This window comes from Serinus canaria, chromosome 8, assembly GCF_022539315.1.
Source record: "Serinus canaria isolate serCan28SL12 chromosome 8, serCan2020, whole genome shotgun sequence".
Lineage (NCBI taxonomy): Eukaryota > Metazoa > Chordata > Aves > Passeriformes > Fringillidae > Serinus > Serinus canaria.
In genome coordinates, this window is record NC_066322.1 from 29796234 (window position 1) to 29817556 (window position 21323).

General features: G+C 48.6%; 1 protein-coding gene across 8 annotated transcripts in view; it reads left to right on the plus strand.

Moving 5' to 3' along the window:
• The window catches only part of PACS2 (phosphofurin acidic cluster sorting protein 2), a 77840-nt gene that overhangs the window by 11381 nt on the left and 45136 nt on the right, over positions 1-21323 (plus strand). For all 8 annotated transcript variants that reach the window (XM_050977406.1, XM_030226296.2, XM_050977407.1 and 5 more), the window contains exons 2-3: positions 15579-15666; positions 18651-18740. In XM_050977406.1, coding sequence (XP_050833363.1) covers positions 15579-15666; positions 18651-18740 — 178 coding nt within the window. The remainder of the gene's footprint in view (positions 1-15578; positions 15667-18650; positions 18741-21323) is intronic.

A 21323-nucleotide genomic window follows, 5' to 3' on the forward strand; every position in this document is an offset into this window, starting at 1 on the left:
GGAGAAATTATGAAAATGGAAAACATGGCTGAAAAAGACCTTCCTTGCACATCTAGCCCATGTAAAGGCTGGAACAGAGCCGCTGAGCAGCCCCTGACAGCTGCTGAGGGGAGCAACTCTTTCTTTCTCCTCTGCCACGGTCCATGTTACTGGTTGGTATTGTATGAGCTTTGAAGTGGGTGGTTTTACTTGACTTGAGGAGTTGCCTGTCCTGTATGCAGTCCTTCCCCAGTGCATGAAAGTATGGGCAGGCTAACTAGATTAACTACAGCAGGAAGAGCTTCCTTCTTAAAAGAAAGCTATTGTTAGAGCATCACTTATCATAAATCTGTAGCACTTCTAATCCTGCCCTCCTCCCACTTCCGCTCTTCCATCTGCCTGCTAGTTTACAGTGTGCAGGGTTTGCTCTGAGTTTGTTGGGGCTGTCCTGCAGCCTTTCCCCTGTGATCTCTTCCTCTCAGACGGGCAGTTTCCAGCATCAAAGGATCCCTCAAAAGGACCCCTTTAATGAAAATATATCTGCGTGCTTTCTTGGTGGTAGAAAGATGATATGCTGCTTTCCCGATCAAGTTGCACCCACTGCCTCAAAATGAAGGATTTGCAAGGAAAGCTGAGAACTGCAGGAACTGGATCATATATATTTCATGTTGTTAGGGGCTGAACTCCCTTTTATTTGCTCTTCTACCTCTTCCCTATGCTGTGCCTGAGAGTGTACCAGAATTCAAGGTGCTCCCATTTCTTTCAGGCTGGGGGGATCAGTATCTTCTTTCTGCCATGATTCTGCTTTATTTTGCTTAATAGAGCTAAAGACCATTACTGTAGACCTTGTCCTTGCTTCACAAATAGACTTTGAGTGTCTCCAGGTACTTGGATAAACTTTGCCTGTTCATGTTCAGTCCCAGTGAGGATTTGAGACAGCCACTGGCAGATACCAGAGCAGATCATAGGATTTTTTCCTCCCAACATGTAGCATTCAGGAGCTCAAATGTAAAGCTGCTCACTAAGACAAAACTTTGGTGGCTCCTTACCCTTGGCCCAGGGGGATGTGCCTGAGGATCAGAAGCCTGGATAGTGCTTAGTTCAAGCAAACACATGGTGCTTTTTCCAGGGAGAGGGGATTTCTGAGCTGGATTTTCTCAGTTCAGCCTTCTGCCAGCATGCTCCTGTTTTTCTGACACCTAAATGGCAGGTCCTGCTGGGTGTCTTTAAAAAAACCATTTGTAATAAGCTTTTATTGTTCATTCAATTGTTTCCTTGTTGCAGGATCATAACCTAAATGTCCAAGAGGCTGTTTGTGTTCCTGCTGCACCTGCATTCAAGGCCAGCTTTCTGCTGCTGGCCCCTTGCTGTGCATGTGTGGAGAGCAAAGTGCTCAGCTCTCCTCACACATGCTGATGCACTTGGACCACTCATCTGCCTTGTCTGGGTTTGCATGCTTAGCTTTGTTTGGCTCCATTGCTCTCCTGCAGGTTCCAGTAGCCTGATTGCTGGTGTTTTGCACAGCCCTTGGGATCCAGGGAATCCCTGGATTAAGAAAATAGTTGTACCCAGGTGCTGGAGTACAGGATCTGGTCTGGAGCTGGGTTGTGGGTAGGTTTAGCCTGACCGCACCAATGTCCCAACCACTGCCTCAGTGTTCTGTGGTATTTCCTTCTGCCCTGGCCTCTCTCAGCTTTGCCACTGGCCCCTGCTGTGGCTTTCAGTCCCAAAAGCAATGCAGAATGAGCAGTAAAATGGCCTGGTGAGCATCAGTGAGGCTGTACTGTTCTTCTCAAGCCTTCTGGGGAGACCCGGAAAGGTGCTTTGGATTTTGTGTACTCCTATTTTATGTAAACAGCTCTTGTCAGGAGAGCAAACAGGACTCCTGCTTTGCCAGGCAAGCGTGCTGGGCCCTGGGCAGGTGCTTGTGTGGGGCTGCCACCACTCTCAGAGGTGCCTCTGGGCTCCTGGGTTTGCACACCTCTAAGGTTATTTCACTGTGCTTTGCTTTCCATCCACTGGGTTGCTGTATTTCTCTCTGGCGCTGGTCAGATTTGCTGATGGTTCATATTTTAGCTGGGAAAAATGCCCCTTGTTGGGATTCTGGTATGTCTGTATACAGAAAAAAATGTTGAGTGGGCTGGGAGTGGTTTCCAGCAAAGTTGTATCAGTTTCTCGGAGCTCTTTGTTTGGCAGGAATTCCTTTCTCTTCTCTCCCCCTTCGCATCGCCCTGACAGCCCACCTCTATTCTTCAAGGGCTTGCTGAGGTATAATTCACAATTGAGTGATTGAAGTGAAATATGCACAGCTGCAAATCCATTTTTAAAGTGATGCTTCATCGTTAAAGCCATTTTTAAAGTGATGCTTCATCTCTCTGACCAGGTTGGCAGCTTCAGTGGCCATCAGAGTGCAGTAACGAAAAAGGATTTTGTTGAAAATGCTTGAATTTGATTTTTACCAAGCTCTGAGAATGTGTTGACCACTTGCTACTTTTGAGTGCAGATAGGAAGTATCTGGAGCAGGGGAGATCTATGCTGGGTAAATATGTTAGATGTGTCCCTGAGAAGAGGGGATGTAGCTGAGTTTTCCTTTGCTCTCCCCACCCTGTATTGTGCAAATCATATGATAGCTGGAATATGATAAAAGACAAAAGTTAGAAAAATGCTGCATGCTGCAGCTTTCCTCTGCTGTCCTGTTGAATGGAGAATTTTTGCGGCTCTCTTTCCCTCTTTGGATCCATCTTGTGATTCCTTGCTTTTCCTGGAGTGTGACAAAGCCCAGGGAGTGGGACTGCAGGCAGTATCCTGTTACAGTCACCATGGCCCAGTGCTGCCAGGATTTCTATGGGGCTGCCTGAATCTCAAAGATCCAACGTCTGTTTATCAATAAGGTGAAAGGATTTATCAAGTATCTAGGTACTTGAATCGCTAAACTTGAATTAGTTTAGTGGCAGAATTCAGGGTAGTTAAATGTAAACAATTCTCTAATATTTGGAAATTCAATATTTTGTCTCGTGTGCCACAGTTCCTGACTCTTGAACAGTGAGTTGAGGCTCCTCTAGCTTTTGTTTCTCTGTTCTCTGTCCTCTGCCAGCAGACTGCTGCTGCTCCTGCAAAGTCTCCTGGGCCTATCTTGGTTCCAAAATTATCACCGCATTTTCCAAGCTATTGCATGAGTAACTTCGGGCTTTTCTCCTGCGAGTGAATTCATTCTCCATCAGCTCTCCAAGTGGACCTGTTTCTGAGTGGGAGCTAATCTGTGTTTGAGGTGGTACATCTGCAAACAGAGGACCCCACTGAGGATCAGTCATGGGGAGCCACCTGTGTCTTCAGTGTTCTTCTGATTCAGGTGTGAAAACAGAGAATGGCTTGGTACTTTGTAATCAGATGAACATTTATGTGTGATTACTTAACAAATGATACACATAACACACCATGGCTTAGTGAAAGGTCATACCACAAAAACTGCTTCAGTTCCAGTGCTTCCCTTCAGCCAGTTTCAAGGTGCTTGCTGGGAGGTCACCTTGAAGACCTCTGCTTCACGGGGATGGAAACGAAGGCTCAAAATAAACACCCTGGAAGTGGTAGAACATCTACACTGGTGCTCTAGAGAGGCTGGGCTCACCAGGATTGTGCTGAAAATATATAATGCACATAAATACATTTCTGTTGTATGATCAGCTATAGACCCTGATGCAAAGGTTGATGTGTTTGGTATTACCTGTAGTCACTGGTGAAAATCAGATATTGAGTGATCCTCTGAGTGAGGTCAGCATAAAATCAAGGATAAATCCCACCCTGATGTTGTGGTGCTTGGCCTTGTCTCATCCCCAGTGATGATCCTCAGCTGTTTCTGTGATGGAAATGCTCTCTGACAGCCTGAGTAAGTGTGCCTAGTTCCAGATGTGCCATGCCTCATCCACCAGCACTGCCCACAAAATGATGCTGATATCTATTCCTTGCTCTTAGCCTCACTGTCATGTTAGCATTAGGTGATTGTATCAGCAAAAGCATTAGAGGACGAGAATGGTGTCAGGGGGCTGGGACTGCTCTGGCTGCGGAGTTTGGTCTCTGTGAATGATCTGATGGTGTGATGTTGTTTACAAATGGAGTAACTATCTCTTTCCTGCATAGGCTTCTTGGTAATCCCTCCCTGCAGTGAACCTTAATATCCTGCTGGAGAAGAGCAGCCTCTCATTCGAACTCAGCTTGTTCATGCCTCATTTACCTCAGTCTGCTTATTTTGTAGCGCAACTACAGTTTATCTTGATAAATCCAGTTTCAGTGGGAACTCACAGGCCTGATGAAAGGTTCTGGGGACTGAATGGATTATGATTGTTATAAATTGCTTTTTGTTTTATTGCTTTTATTCAACATTAAAATAGTCCTAGAGGAGTCTGGAACAAGTTCTGAGCATCTTGGAGCACCCTGTGTCTTTCAATGCCCACTGTTTTGCTGGCTTACACAGGTCACACTGATGTTTTAATAAATATTCTTGGCAGATTGAACTAGCAAGTTCAGGCACTTGGTTTACTTTGCTGCTCCCTTATTGCTCTCAGGAATGAAATATCACCAGCAATAATGCTGAAGAACTGTGATCTCTAAATAATATTGTATCTTTGCTTGCCAGCTCAACTTCCCACCGCTGCTGAAGAGGTTTAGAGTATTAAGGAAATGCAAATGTTTTTCTGGAGCAAACCACTGTATTCTGCCTGCCACCACAAGTGTTTGGCACTGGGATTCTTCTGTACTTCTTTAGTAAAATTGTGGTTGCTTCTTTCCCTGATAAACATAAAGGTGATGTTAGCTTTCAGAAAAGAGTGTAAACAGAGTCTGAGTTGCCAGGTTTTCTCCCTTTTTCATGAGGAACACAGAGAAATCTCAGTCATGAGGGGTTTCTACAGAGAAGAAAACAAACAAAAAACCTTGTGCTGAGTTGTTTCCAAACAAGTGCTTTCTTTTTCAGTAGTGGTTCTTTAAATGAGGGCACACAGGGTATATTTAGATGTAAAGAGATGTACTGTGGCAGAAGGCATTTTTCAGGTTTTGTTGAGAGACGTTTTGAGATCACCTGGAGACAGGGATTTTCCCTAAATGAAGCTGCTCTTACTGGGAGGGGATCAGAAGTGGTCTGAAAATCGCAGCTATTAGCAACCCAGCCGAAGTGTATGCCTGGCTGTCCCCCAGGCCAGCAGGTTGGCCTGGTGTTGCAGGTGCCTCCCCTCTCAGGGCATGGGGAGGGTGTTTCTCGCACTTCTTGCCAGGACAAAATCTGCTGCTGCTTCAGTGTGAGGTCACCCCACGGGTCAGCTTTAAAGCCTGCAAGAAATCCTAGTTTCTGTTAATTTGTGCACTTTTGGTGAGTTCTGCAGTTTTCAGGGCAGTGTTTGGAGAGCTCGTGTTGTGCTTGGCAGCAGGCTGGGCACTGCACCCTCTGTGAGCCTTTTCAGGCCAGTTCAGCTGGTTTTGGAAGTTAGAATCCTGCTTCTGGTTACTGCTGAAGTTCCATCCCTGGCAGCAGCACTGGTAGTTTCACTTCAGCCATCCCACTCTTGCATCAGCTGGGGTAATGTGTTCAGCTGTTTGGCTTTCAGACTCTCACTAGGTCCCTTATTTCTGTTCTCTGGTGATTTCCTTCCCAGCTTATCTGTGCTCTTCTGAGCAGACAATGTGCAAATGAGCAAGTGCTGCCCAGAATATTTGATGGAAAAAAATGCAAGGGATATGTGCTGGAGCACAGCTTCCAACAGAGGCATTTCCTTGCAAGGAGTGCTGAATGCTTTGGCATTTTCAGACCTTTTTTGGCCACTGTTAATATTGGAAAGCTCCTCTCAGTTTTCACCTTCCTTTCTGGGGAGACAAATCTGCAAGGGTCAGTACCTTTCAGCTGCTCTACCCTCCGTGTTTTGTTCCGGTTTGAGGGCTGTTCATCAGTGCTTCCAGCAAGTTAATGCCGAATGCCCCAGCTTTAGTGGCAGGATTTAGAGTTCTTTGTGAATTATATGTAGTGCTGATGGAGGCTGCTTTGTCAGCTGTATGTTGTGTCCATGCAAAAACCAGCACCGTTCAAAGAAACACTTCTGAGAAAGAACCACCTTTCTTTTCTAACTGTTTTAATGTGTTGGGAACATCCTTTGAGCTGTGGCCAGAGAACAAATGGGCTGCCAGTGTTGCAATCCCACGGTTAAAGCACCTGTGCACATGTGAGGCAGAGCTGTGGGGCTCAGAGGTCAGAGTGCACAGCTGAGGTGCTGTGAGCTTTACACAGGGTGCTTGGCACAGCTGTAGCAATTCTAGAAATTGCCCTTTGTGGAGCTGGTGTTTCTCCTAACCTTCCTTCTTAACCTGCTGTTGAATGCACTGAGTTTCAGTTCTCCTGCCTCCTTCCTTGTTGTTCAAGTTGTTAGTTCTGTATTTTTGCACGCTGGAGAGAAATCATATTTTGGGGGGCTAAATAGTTCTCCTGTGTTTTAGGCACAATGGGAATTGTGCAAAACAATTAGTTTTCAAACTTTGGTAACTAATTTTGATACCTCTTTGGTTGTCAGACCATTCATCTCTGGGGTCAGGGGAGAAGGGAGGCAGCATTAAACATGAGGCAGTTGAAGGAATAGTGCAGACCTTGGCTCTGAGAGTGTTGGGGTGGCTGGCTGCACATGCCTGTCTGGAAGAAGGCCAGAATGGCAGGCTTGGAGAGCCTGGCTGCAGTGGGAATGGCACTGGGGTCTGTGAAGTGTTCTCCTAGCCTGAAAGCAAGCCTGCCAGCAACATGCTTTGCATATTTGATTGCTGTGCTGGCTAATACCAAAGGTACCATCAAAGTTCACAATGGTTTTCGCTGCTCTGCCTTTACTCTTACAGGACCCTGAGTTCTCAGTAAAGAAGCAAACAGCATTTTGGGCTCTAAATTATGGCTGTGTGGCTCTCCCAGCTTGTATGTGTTGGGCCACATGGCAAAGTTCACAAACAAAAGCCTCTTCATTGGTCCTTGATGCAGCTGGTTTAAATCAAGGTTACAGAAAGTGGTTAGGAATGGTCCACCTGTCCTGGCTTTGCTACCTTGGGTCCAGATGGGTCAGCAAAGGAAAAATCAAATTCAAAACCAACTATAAAACCCATCCCCAAAATTCATCTTAAAAAACTCCAACACCAGTTTTCAGACAGTCTGTTTATTTGAAACAGTGTAATGTGGTTGTCTTCCAAAGAAGCACCAAGTCTTAAGAATTACATCAGGATCTTGGCTTTGAGTGGGAGGACCGTGTGCCTGACTTGCTAGTGAGCTTGGAATTGTTCTTGGATGGCTGAGTGAGAAGTAATTTGATGTGACCCATGGTGTGAGCCAGTCTGGTCTCTGGAGTGACAGGTTGTTCAGCTCACCTCTGTGTCAGGTGATGTTGTGGGAGCTATTTGAAGTGGAGGGAAATCAGGCAGAGAGGTGGCACGCTGTTCATGCCCTGAGAGCAAGTTCAGCTTTGGCTACACCAAGAAGCCATCTGTTTTTCCTTGACTGCTTTCCTAGCTGGAGGCTTCGTAGTCCTGCTTTCTCCTGCTGAAGAGGTCACAGTGACAGATAACCCGAGGAGAACTGAGCCTTCTCTGCAAGCCCTTCTAAGTGAGCCTGAAGTCCAGGTTTCTCTTGGCATCGTTTGTTCCTCTTGATGGCTGATTTACAGACAAAGGGGAAGATCAGAATGTTTGAGGCAGAGTCCTTTTTCCCTAAAGATTTGTAGGCCCTGGGGACAGTGTGCTGTGACTGGGACTGTGCTGTCTCCCCAGGGTACCAGGTGGGGACAGGAGCATGCAGAGCACAGTGGGCCCTTGCTGTGGGCTGTCCAGCAATGGGAACAAAAAGCAGAATGACACCAAGCATTTTGAAAGTAGAGTGTAAGAGTCCTTGGAGACCTGTGCTTCCTGCTATGGAAAGGAAAATACTAAATACCAACCGGTCTGGCTGATGGAGTGCTTCTCTCTGAAAGGGCCGGCCCTGCAGCCCTGCCGGCGGCGGTCGGGAGCTGCTGGGGCAGTGCGTGCTCGGAGAGCAGCGCTCCTGCCGCGGCACTGAGCGGGGCTTTGCCATCGGGCAGCCCCGGAGGGAGCGAGCAGCCGCAAGCCGTCTGTCTATCTGTCTGTCGGAGCCGCTGTTTGTCGCACGGCTGCGGAGCAGTCGGCGAGGTGCGGCGGTGACAGCCCCAGTTGCTGTGGAGATGTTCCAGCTCCCGGCCTGCTGCTGTGTTTGGGGATGCTGTGCTCAGGCTGAGGCGTGGATAGGGGAGGAGAGCGAAGGTTATCCGGGCAAGGCAGGTGCTGGAGAAAACCTGTGCCTTGAGGCACTTACGAAGGGTTAACCCTTTCATCTGCTGACACCTCTAACAGAGCTGGATGCACAGGGAGGATTCCCATGGGTGTGTGCTGGAAGGCTGGGTGCTGCCTTTGTTCTTGCAACACGGGCAGCTTGGGACGGGGATGCTGCTGCACGCTGGGGCAGGTGTGCTGCTGCTGCTGCACGCTGGGGCAGGTGTTCTGCTGCTGCTGCGGCAGCAAACTGGGGCAGGTGTGCTGCTGCAGCAAACTGGGGCAGGTGTGCTGCTGCAGCAAACTGGGACAGGTGTGCTGCTGCAGCAAACTGTGGCAGATGTGTTGTGCTGCTGCAGGCAGGGGCAGATGTGCTCTGCAAACTGCAAGGTGCATTGGACACAGCAGGAAGCCTTTAGCTCCCATGGTCCTTCGCAGCTGCTGGTGACTTCAAGTGGCCTCTGCTAGTCCTGGAGGGCTCAGGGGCAGGTGGGAAGTGCTGTGGGCAGGCAGGGAATGCTCTGCAGCATGCCTGGAACAGGCAGTCCCGGTGGCCAGCCTGCTGTGTGACAGGCGCTGCTGTCTGGGGCAGCTTGCATAAGGAAGGCACGCAAGTGTGAGCCAGGGAGTGGAGGGCTGCTGGGTTTGTTGCGACTGCCAAGATCTCTCCTCTTCATTCCCCACCCCCTGATTTGTTTTTTTGAGTCTCTTTTTGGTCTAGGGTGTGTTCATTTGCTCATTTGTGTATCTGTTTCTTTGCCAGTGTGTGAGGCGTGTGGTGGGAGCTGCCTTCCACCCTGGCTGGCTCACGTAAACTTAGTGGATTGTGTCTTTGCTTTGTTGCCGACTAGCTGAGAAATTAAGCCCTAGCTACAGAAATGGCTTGTCCAGCCCACGTCCTAAAGGCTCCCCCTCCCTGACACTGGTGTTTTGGCAGAGCTCAGTAGGTGCTCAAATGGGAGATTGGCATTTCTGGGCTCTACTGCAGTCCATGGTTGTCTCCTGCAAGCTTGTGAGACCCACAGCTGCCACAAGCCTTTGGTCTGATGGATGTGGCTGTGCCTGGTCTGCCTCCATCCCCTTCCTTGGTGGTGCCTCTGGCTGCTCCAGCTACTACTGAATGAACCCAACAAATATCAAATGTGTTAGTGTCATCTGTACTGTAGAAAATGTCATCCTGATGTCTGTCAAAGGAGCCTTAACCATGAAATCAGCTTTTCATTATTTGCTGACTTTATTCTTTAAAGCTAATAATACATCTTCCTACTGCCTCAAAACTTTGAAAACATTGATCAAACCTAATTCACCAGTACCACAGGCACTTTCACTGATGCTCACTTTGGTATCAGGATGCTGTGCAGTCCTGTTTTTCTGGGCTTGGAAGGATGCTGGGTTTGGAAGAGGCAAACCAGAAGAGATGTATTTAACTGCATTTGTGCCCATGCCTGGCTCTTCAGGCAGCATGGTGTGAACACATGGGTGAGTTTGACCGACTCCTTTATACTCCATAGTCTCTCTGAAAAACAGATTTAATCCCTGTTTTGTCAGTGGTTGGGTTTTTTCCTTCCTTTAAGTCATCCTGTGAAGGGATTTGAAATCATCAAATTGAAGAGTAAGAAACCAGTGTATAGTGTGTGCAGGAACTGAGATCTGACTGAGCTCAACAGATGTGTGAAGAGCTACCCCTGTATGTGTGAAGAGCTACCCCTGCTCTTGCTGAGATGATTTCCTAAAGGGAGAGAAAGCTGCTGGTTCTCAGTAGCCCGGTTCAGAGCACGCAGCTGGAGGTGAGTAGTTGGTGTCAGACAGGTTGATTTCCTGCAGGTATGACTTGGAACACGTCACGTCTTGGCCAGGTAGTCAGAAGAGTTGTGTGTGACACAGCTGCCACCAAAATTCTGCTTGGCTCCCTGAAGAGTGTGTGGAGCTGTGGAGGTTTGGTTTTAACACCTGTGTGTCTCACCAGCAGTGCTGTGTCTCAGCAGTGCCCTTTCCTTCCCAGATTGCTGAAGCACTAAGAAATGAGAAGTGCCAATGGAATATGGAAACTCTGCTTTTTGAGTCAGGGTTATTTGGCTTGCAGGGACCCTGATCCCCTTGTGCCCTTGGTGAGTCCCCTAGAGCAATGTCTTGACCTACTGAAGGAAGACATTTCTCAGCATTTTCCAATTGTAATGCTGGATTAGAGTATCTAAATTCAGATGTGCTTTACTCCTTGGTCATATAAACTTCATGTAGCAAATCTGCCCATGGGGAGTTCTAGGATCTTGTAAAAATTCTACAGATCTGCGCAATTTTAACATGCTCACCCCCTTGTGCTTGCTCATTTTGGAGTAGGTGTATATGTAATTTATTTGAAGTGAGCAGGACAGTATTTCAGCTATAAAAGGGTAGTGTCTGGCTGTACATGTGTGTCCTTGTGAGGTTCTGGGTAGAACCTGCTGTGTAAAATAAGCTGCCATCCTCCTACCTGGCTGAACAAGACCTGCTTGCTCCAGCATTTCTCTAGATCTTAGTCTCTAGAATCTTAAGAGCTTAATTCTCTGTATGAGTGCTGGGAAGAGGATTTCAAGATCCTTGAGAACAAGAACAATGAACATACTGGCTCTGCAATTGTTTCCTGGCTGCTTAAACCTTACTCAAATGGATCTATAGCCAGAACAGCTGATTAAAGGTCAGCTTAGTGGGAAATGTGAATGAAGGACTATTAGGTTTCTTTGCAGGTTACTCAGGTTATGTTTCTGTCATGACAAAAACTGGGGTGCCTGACCTGCTCTTTTGATTTCACCTCGCCTGGGAGCTTCCCTGACAATGGGACCAGGATTAGATCATGTTGAGGGAGTTGTCTCATTAAGCTTTGGAAAGTGAGGAAGCATCTTCCTGAGGCTCCTACTGCTGCCCCTGACCAGAGCCCAAACCTGGTGTGTCAGTGACATCAGAGGACAGTACTTCTGCCCTGCCTTCTCCCTAGCTGGCTCTTAGGCCAATACAGAGCCCTGCCTTTGGCATGTAAGTGCAGCAGCAGGTTTGTCTGTGCGCTGTTCTTTTCGTCCTGAGAAGCTGCTGGTGCAGCTGGCTCTTGGTGTGCTGTAGACATCCATACCTCCCTGAAGCAGCTGTGTCCCCAAAATGCTGTGCAGGGCTCCTGGCTGGGGCCTCTCCTGCACAGACACCCCTGTAGCTATGTGCAGAATGGCTCTGTTTGTCTGGGCAAGCCGTGTAGGGGGGTGTTTCCCTCCAGTTCTCCTTCCAGTGGCTCGTGGTTTATTTTGGGACTGATGTGGATGTGAAGTGTCAGCTCGAAGCAAAACACTCAGCGTGGACATTGAAAGCACCAGGCTAGGAGGCTGCTTGCTGTCCTGAAATGCTGAAATAACTTGGATGAGGGGAAACTGTCCAGTGGCCAAACTGAAGCCAATTCCTTCCTTATAGCCATGGGCTGGTGGAGGTTTTCAGACCTCAGAGGAGAGTGCTCCTGGCATGGAACACTTGCTCTAGGAACAGTTCTTCACAGCTCTTAACCTGGACAAAGGCTATCTGTGTACTACAGTCTTCCTGCCCCAGCTCCCCTCTTGTACTTGGAGTCCCCTATAACTGTGGTGCATCCTGTTATTATTCTCTACTTCTGTGGGGTTTAATTAAAATGCAGGTCTTTAATTTTTAATTTTTCCTTCCTGTTGATTCGACTGTCTCTGCGTGAACGAGGTCTCGGTGCAATTACTGTGCTCCCTGTGGAGAAACAAACATTTAATTCAGCAAGGCAGACTTTTTCTTGGAGGGGGTTTATTTTCCTGATCTTTCTACTCAGAGGGATGCAAAAGCAAAACATCCAGTGAGTAAAGAACGTGACACTTTATTTGGTTGTTCTGGACATATTTGCTGCATCTCAGTTACCGAAATGTTGTGTTCCTTGCAGAGAGACGCCTCCTTACACAAAGGGCTGGTGATGAAGCTGCTCAACACAACTTGCTTTAGCAAGGCGAGCTGAAACCATTGTGTCAGTTGAGGTTTCTCTTCAAAATTCTGTTCTTGCAGCAGTGTAAAATTACAGTTTTATTGTAGCATTAAGCTGTCTCACAATTTGTTGACCTGAGAACAGGACCAGGCAAGTACCTTGTGCCTGCTTGCCATGGGGGCACATCAGTGGCCAGAGGGGACAGAGGCTCCTGCTGCTGTTTGGGACCCAGCTGAGCTCCTGGCATGGAGATCAACTCTGAACCTCCAATAGAGGGTGGAAATATTGGCGCTCAGATTTCCACTGTCCTTATTTAAGTCTGCTTCATCTAACTTAGTGCTAGCTGAACTCTCCTTGTGCAGCTGTAGGTCACTGCCGAAACATGCAAAGACAGGATTTCTCTGCACCCCCCGAAGTGCAATCCCAGGCTTTCAAAATACTTCAGGTTCTTTCAGCTCCACACCTGAGGCTTCCTCAGTTCCCCTTGTGTGTGCTAGGTTATTTTCTCTGTGTTCACAGAGATCATATCTATATGTATCAGACACTTCCAAATGTAGCCTTATTCTTTCTCCATGTCTTCCCAGCTCCAGCCGTGTCTGTTCTGTTTGACTTAGCGGTGTTTAACCTAACAGGCTTGTTGATAGAAGTGACTAGTGAGGCTGATCCCTCTTTTGACCCCTGAGACTTGCTGAGAGGTACAGTAAAACCTTGGTGGAAGATAAGTGCAGTGCTATCAGAGGCAGTTCTGGCACCCAGATCCTTGCTGTACCTGTGAGTAGTTCGGGATCCTCATGCTGGTGGCAGGGACACACTTGGCATGTGCCTTCTCATTGTGGTTTGAGTAAGGTATGGCCCCTCTCTGCCACGTGTTCTTAAGATTGCTTTGATTTGTAAGCTGCCAACTTAGACTGAAATAGTGTGTTGAGGGTCAGAGTGATTTGATGGGATTTAAACTGATTTTTATCCATCCCCCACACACCCTGCCCCCTGCCATTGAGAGGATAAACATTCCATTGTTTTTTGTGTGACGTGCCTTTTAGTACCAGCAGCCCAGCAATGGGGGATGAAGAAAGCAGATGTGTCCCATGTCTTTTTAAACTGCTTTTGTTTTTCTGATCACTGTAAAGGAGGCTTTTAATTTTTTAAATTTTTTTCCCCCAGCAGCAAGTGCTCCACAGGGTTTGATCAAAGCTCATAAATGATGAATTGAAGGAATGCCTGGCGGAGAACAGAACACCCTCCTTGTGCTCTGCTCTGTGTGCTGAGAACACCATTGTTTCCTCCCATACCTTTTCCATCCTCGAGCTCCGGGCTGGAGAGAAAAGGCCTTTGTTCCTTGCCTGTCAGCTGAGACAATGCCAGTGTGTTGTCCTACCTCTGCTCTCAGCACCTGACTGGCCGGAGCTCTGTGGGTTTTGGCAAGCTGAACACAATTGTCCTCCAGCTATGGCATTACAAAGAAAACAAACGGCTTCACAGCCTCCCTGTTCCAGATCCTGGCCCACGTGTGTCTGTCTGTGCCTGCTGCTTCGTTTGGGATGTGCAGGAAAGGCCAACACCCTCTCCTGTGCTCCAGGTTGAGAGATGCTGCTTCACCTGACTCCCAGTGCACACAGAGGGGGACAGGAGGGGACAGAGGCCCAGGCAGTCTTGGTTTTTTGTACCTCTTGGTAATTCCTGCAGCATCTCTGGTTGTGCTGTCCTGCGATGCAAAGCTCTGCAAAGGAGAGAACTTGTAGTCCTCTCCTTCTCTTGGTTTTTGGGGGTTTTAGCAGGAACTAGAGCTTTGCAAATGAGGAGGGAGAACAGATGGCATGGGTTGGGGTGGAGAAGAGGCTGGCAGGGACGTGTTTGGAGATGTGCTGGAGTGCAGACCATAAGCCTGGCTCTTCCCTGCTGCTGGCCTTGTGTGAGAGACCAGGCAGAGCCATGGGTGCTTCATGCTTCAGGATGAGACCAGCAATACTTGATTCAACACCTGCCCCCCTCCGTTGGGAAGAACCTTTGGCTGCATCTCTCCTGCTGTTTTACACCCAGGCTGATCCTGTCTACCCTCAGGCATTGCAGCAAATCAGTGGAAAAGGTCGTGGAGGTGAAAGTCAGCCTTGCAGTGCTGCTTTGTCAGGCACCTGGCACCAGTGTGAAGTACTGTAGTTCAAGTGCAGGCTTCAGTCAGTGGCACTTGTGCCAAAATCCAGCATCAGCTTCTCTTTCATTCCCATCTACTGCTGGACTTCACCCCTCCATGAACAGCTCTGATGTTACACTGCCGAGCTCTTTCTCTGGGAGAAAGAGCTCGGCAGTGGGTTTGAGAAGAGCAATGCTGATGCCTGCTAACATTCCATGCCAGAGGCCAGGGATGCCCATGCCATGGAGTAAGGACCTGACACAAAGGCAGTGCTGGCTCCTGGCCAGTGTGACAGATGATGTCTAGTCGCTACAGCCTGTCCAGCAACTTTCTCTGGCCTCTGATATCCTCAAACTGAGCTGTCTTGGCTTCTTGGCTTCAGGTTTATCTTTCCCTGAAGTTTGTGGGTATGCTTTCTAAATTCCCCCAGTTGGTGGTAACTTCTGTGAAACTGTGACAGCACCAATGTTCCCATTACCCAGAGCCTGAACTGGGCTGCAGAGGCTGAATTCCATCTGCTCCCAAGCTCCCTGTGCTGAGAGGCAGAAGTGCAAACAGCTTTAACCAGAACAATGTAGCATTGCCTGGGTGAAGAATGTGATTTACTTGCATATGTGTGGCATGTGAACACCAGGGCCAGAGGGCACCACTTGAGTCTTCTCCTTTCTCTTTCCTTTTTTTCTCCCTGCCCTTGCCTGAGCCACTTGCTAGCACTTTTGTTTGGGGGTGAGCAGAAGAATGTATGGGTTGACAAGAAGAGGTGGGAGCGAGATCTTTGGGAGCCAGGAGTCTGAAACCGAAAAAGCCAACAATCTAGGAAAGCCTTGTAGACAAGTTTAAAATTAGATTGACCCCATGCTTTCATATTGCTGGAATTTAATTCCTCTGACCCTGGAGCTTTTGGTCTGACTCAAAGCACGGGTTCCCAGGCTGTGGTCAGTGGAGGCCAGTGCTGTCTGGGGCTCTCGTGTGGCCATGGGTCTGTATCAGAGACAGATGCACCCCCTGGCCACCTCCTTGTATTTATGAAAGGTTGGAGAAGTTCAGCTTGGAAAGCCAAGGGAGCCTCACCTCATATATTTCTGCTGTCTTTGTATCAGCATGGGGCTTGTGTCTGGAGCCTCTTCTCCCTCAGAGTGGGATACTGCTGCCTGTAAAAGCTGATTAGAGCTTTTCCTTTTCCAGACATGATTGTAACTGTTTATCTTCTGTTCCTGTTTGCAGGTTGTGCAGCTTGACTTTAAAGAAACTGGTAGTCTTAAAGGAATTGGATAAGGAGCTTATTTCCGGGGTCATTGCTGTCAAAATGCAGGTAATTACTGCCCAGTTCTAAGAGTTGTGCTGTTTGACTGAGAATACTGGCAGGTGCCCAAACTGAGCTTTACCCCCACGTAAGGATCCACAGACTTCTTTAATTTCTGCAACTTCCACAACTTCCACCTTGCATCCACAGACTTCTTCCCAAGTCCATCAGGGTGTTCTGGATCTGTGTAGACTCTTTTCTGACCCTTCTCCCATGTTCCAAACTAATTTCAGTATTGTAAGTGAAAAATATTGTTCACCAATGGCTCAGCATGAGCTTATCTGCATGTAAAAATGCTCTTCACAGATCACATGTCCCCTTTTCTTCCTGAGCTGGCACTAAATCCAAGCCTGGATCTCTATTTACCAGTCTGGGGCTGAACATCTTGGTAACTGGGTCTTGGTTTGGGGGAGTCTGGGCCTTCCCCTGCTGCTGGGCAGCTCTGCTGTCGAGTCTGTAGCCAGGCTTGTCAGTGGGTTTGTAGGGTGCCTGTACAGATTAATTGCTTTTCCTAAAATACAGTTGTCATCCTAGGTAAATAACCCACTTCACAGCAGATGTTTGTGCCATTTAATTAGGTGCCTCCATGTAGGTCACTCTGCCTGGAGGCGGGCTGGGGAGGAAGGGTATCGGTGCGTCACAGCATCGGCTGGGCCCGCGTGCTCCCATCACTGCAAACCCTAAAGTGCTTAACCAGGAAAAGCCTAGCAGACCTATAAGTAGAACATTACCTGGGCTGAAAAGCTGCTGCTTTTCAAATGAAGAGCTAGGCAAACCCCTGCAGAGAGCTGGTTGTGTCAAAGCATGCAAAGTCTCGTTTGAAAGGTGAAATCAGGAAGAAAAAACACATAGCTGAAGATTTAATTGGTATCTCTCATCTCTGAGTGATCCAGCTAGGATAAAAATGTGCCCCTCTTAAGTTGGAGGGGGTTTGTGCACCCACAGCAGAGGGCAGAAAGGCAGGGAATTGCTTCACACACCTGGATTTGTGGCAGCCTCAGAAGAAGCGCTGCTGTGGGTTTCCAGGCTGTCAGATACTGCTTATCAAGGCTGAAAGCTCTCCATATGTTTGTACTCCTAGATGATGAATGCATCACTGTAAGCACCTGAGGCTTGTCAGAGACTGATCTATGCCCAGAGAGTGCCAGACTTGGGTTGAAGAATTCAGAAGCTTTTATTAGAGCAAGACCTTCTTTTCCTGTCCAGACTACTGCTGCCTACACTTTCTATAGGTGAAAGCTTGTCCAGACCCCCAGATCCAAAGGGAATTTTAACCTGTGGGAGTTTCACATCCCATTTTGTGTATGTGTTGTGGTCTGCATTGCTGCAGGGTTCAAACACTGGAACCTGAGCAGTCCTCTCTACACCAGGCCCTGCTATTAAAATCCCTTCAGAGCTTGCAGGTTATGATGCTGATGCTGACAATCTTTTCCAGGGATGCTTTATTTGCCAGCACTCAGGTTTCTGACATGGCTATTGTTTGAAGCTGGTGGTACTGGATCATCACATACATGGTCTCTGTCAAATGACTGCCTTTGTGTGGGGAATTGCTCGCAAGTTGTCAGACACCAGAGCCCTTCCAGAGGGGATGACTGAATTCAGACCTAATGAGAGCATCTTACCTGCATCTCCCATGTTTCCTTGCAGCCTCCAGAGCAGAGATGTTCAAAGAGCTGTCAGCTGGATTTCCCGAGCCGTTGCTCTGTTTATCTGCTGCGGTCTTTTAAAAGCAACTATATTTGGTCTTTCATTAGATTTTGGTTGCGTAACCAGCAAAGCAAGATTGCTGCCATTGGGAGCTTTGCACAAATGGAACAGCTGCCGCTGTTGCCAGCGGCCAGGCTGGCTGTGCTTCACTGGCACATGTGCTGCTTGTCCTGGGGGCAGCCCGGGGGTGCCTGGCTCTGCTCTGTTGTGTGCTGTCAGATCTGCTGGAGCTCAGGCACCTCGGTGTTCCCAGAGAGGAGCTGGAGCTGTGCAGGGCTGAGGCACCACTGCAGATTGCGGCCTTTGCTGGGGCTGCCTGAGCCGTGCCTTTGGGGAAGGGGGGATGTAGACGAGGCTCTGCTGCTGTCTCATCTCCTGATGCTCTCTGAGGCTGATGGGGCAAACCACATTTCCCCCTGGATGTAGCTTGGAGGTGTTTACCCCCCTCCCCAGTTTGTCTCTGATTTCCCAGATGCTGCTTTTTCGAGAGCTACATTTCTGTGCTTCTGGGAGATCAGCCTGTCTGGACAAAGCCAGATCTGCAGCCTCAGCAGAATGCTGAGCCAGAGACCTCTGAAACTTGCCACTGTGTTTGAACAATGCAGAAGGGTTTGCTAGGCAGCAGTCTGTCATGTTTTCCTGCTAGTTTTCCTTCAAACATTCCCTGAAAAGAAATGCTCACACAGTAAATAGCCTGGTAACTCTGTTAGCATAAGGCAGCCCACACACACAGGGTTGATTTGGAGTTGCCCTGTGATACATTAAATCTCCAGACTCCACTGAGATGCTTAGTGAGTTTTTTCTTTAATATCCCTAACTACTGGCAATTGTTTAAACAGGTTAAAGTCCCCATTTTCCCCGGGGTGGGTGATGTGCACAAAAAGAAAAGCCCAGTCTGCCATGGCTAATGCCGGAGATTAAAGCATGATGCTGCAGCCTCCAGACCCAGGAGAGGAAGAGCCATGGACCTATTGGCTGAAGTGAAAATGGGAGACTTCGACTCCGGGGATGGGGGTTGACTCACAGCTTTCCAGTGCTAGGGTTTGGCGAAACAAAAGCTGCATTGTTGCAGTTAGGGACAGTAAATATGCCCAAATCTTTATTAGTCAAATATCTCCCTTTCATCTCATTAATATTTCACAGAAGTACAAGGTCAGAGCCATCCGTTCACTTCTCTGTGGTAGTCCCTGACAACGTTTCCTGGTGTGCAGTAAACAGGGCTGGGATGGGATGTGAGAGGTGCCTTCGGGGCAATTCACCCGCTGCTGGACTTTGTTTCCCTGCAGGGCTCCAAGCGCATCCTGCGCTCCCACGAGATCGTGTTGCCCCCGAGCGGACACGTGGAGACGGAGCTGGCGCTGACCTTCTCGCTGCAGGTAGGCTGGACGGGCTGCTCCGGGGCTGCTGCTGCTCCCCCGGGCTGGTCTGCAGGGGGCATGGCTGCCTGGTGCCTCCGGGCTGCAGGTCCTGGTGAGCAGCAGCAGCACAGCTCGTCTGAATGGCCTGTCAGGACGCTGCCTTCCCAGCTCCTCCACAGTGCATCCTGGAGCAGGAAGGCTTTGCAGGCTCTCCTCTTCAATGCATAGCTGTGGCAAGAGCTGAAGCACAGCGAGTTTTTTGCCTTTTGTTGCCTTCTTAATGAGCAGGCAGTGGAGGATGGCAGCCGTGAGGGTGGTGTGGAGTGTCAGGCTGACAGAAGGCAGTACGCAGTACTAGGAATGAGTCAGGTGAGTCTCTGATTTGCAGTTGCTGAGGGAGGCACCATTTGGGGAAGCAGGAGCAGTGTGCTTGTAGTTACTCCTGGCTCTGGGGTCACAGAAAAAACTGTGAATTGGAACAATTGCATTTTTTGGTTTCTCTTTTCTTCAAAGCCTGCTGCCCTTGTGCTACCTCCTGAGCAGGGAAATAACGTAAATAAGGGCTGGCTTGCTGAAAGTGAGAGAGGATCCTGCACACACAGAGCAGAGCCAGACAGACCTCAGGAGAATTCATACCTGGATTATCCTTGTTTTGTGACTGTGGATTAGATCTTGACTTCAGGACTTTGGTTAGGAGAAAGGCTCAGGTGAGGATGTGAGGCTGGTTGTTACTCAGACCTGTGCAAGCTGAAGCAGGTAAGCTTTCACTGCAGGCAGATGATAACCCTGCAGCTGCCCAAGCAGATGGCTGGGTTAACTGCAGCACTGCATCCCCTGTTTTGTGAACAGGAATAATCACGCTGCATGCCGGGAATATCTACACCTGGATCCTGTGGCTGCAGCTTTCCCATGGTTGGGAGCAAAGCTGTAAGACAAGCCAGGTCTCCCTCTGCCAGTCCTGTATCAGCAAGGAGGAAGTCTGCAGATCTTTTAGGAATTCATTTGGATTGTGGTGTGTTGGGTTTTTTCCTAGGGCTCAGAGCAATGCTGCAGCAGGATGCAGAGCACTGCCTTTAACTGTTTCCCCTGATGGGGCTGAGGGTTGAGCCAGAGCAGGGGAGAGGAGTGGCTGTGACACTGAGCCTTCAGCAGAGTGAGAGATGCTGCTGGTCTCTGACTGCAGGAAGGGTTGGTGGTCTTGGATGCAGTAAGGCCTGGGAAGCATTCTTGAAATGGCACAGCTGGATTTTTATATCAGCTTTTACTGCTGCTTAATTGGACAATGGCTGAAAGCTACTTCTAGCTAGCAGCCATAACTTAATTCAGCTACAATCTGAATTTAGTGCCTGGGATATATTTGAGAGGGCTGATGGGCCACAAAGTAAAAGCATGTAGGTGTTACAGAGCAGGGTTTTGTTGTCTTGCAGCAGTCAGTGTCTCCACATTGCAGTCAGCTCTAGACACTGTGTGCCTGGCTTTGTGCTGCCTGCCTGGATTTGCAGCCCCTTGTGCCTTGGTGCCACCTGCCTGCTCAGTTCCTTCTCCTGGGTGACATTCCTGTCCTTTGCAGGGAGTGTTCCCTTGCCAGAGCTGAGCTAGGGCTGTTCTGCTGGCTGGTGCAGCAGTGAGCAGCCCCTGGTGTTTGGCTCAAACTGAAGGGAGGAGTTTCCTGCTGCCCTGTTACACAGCTGAGACTGGAGTTTGTGCCCTGGGCAGTCCTGCTTCCCCTCCTAGCTAGGGCTAAAGCTAAGCCAGCAGCAGCCCTTCTGGCAGGTGAGCTGTCATCACCCTTCCTGCTGGAATGTCTGCTTCTCCTGACCCACACTTCTGAGGGTTTCACAGAGCCCAGGGAAATTCCCCACATATTCCAAACACAACATCACAGCTCTCTGGCATTAATTAAGAGCTCTGCACTTAATTCCTGTCTTTAATCTAATAAACCTTTCCAGATGGGAGAGATTACATTATTGGGGCTTCAGAAAAAGTCTTGCCCTGACTCTCACTGTTCTGGTGTGTGCATTTTCTCACCCCACAGAGGTGCCTTGAAGTGTTTGGTGCTCCCTCTATAAAAGCTTTCAAACGTTTTGAGCCAAACTGTTTTCCTCTCCAATCTCTGTCAAGGACTGACAATCACTGAAAAGTCTGTGTTGAAGCAATTCTGGAGAGTTGATAAGTCATGGCTGGTGTTAAAAAAGCTGGACTGTGCTATGCAAATAGCTCATCTTCTGGAGGGCCTTGCTTTTGATGGAGGAGCTGAGTGGCCCAAGTCTCTCAGTTCCTTCCTTTACCACCTCTGTCAATGCTCATCAGAGGTGGCCAGGCAGTACAGCTGAGAAAAACAGAAACTTGCACATCTGTGAACTTGGGCTGTTTAATCCCAGAAAACTGGACACATTCAAACTGAGGTGGCCTGGCACCAAGGGTGACTTGGGACTCCAGTTCTAGGTTTGTACTTAGGCAGCCTTACTGTGGCTCCAATGCTGTGAACTGAGAGCAAGGAGTCCCTCTTCCCTACTTCCCTTCCAACATGTAGAAGGGTCCCAGAAGCAAGGAAATGGTAAATCTGAGTGTGAAAGGTGCCTCTGGCTTTTTGAGCCCCTC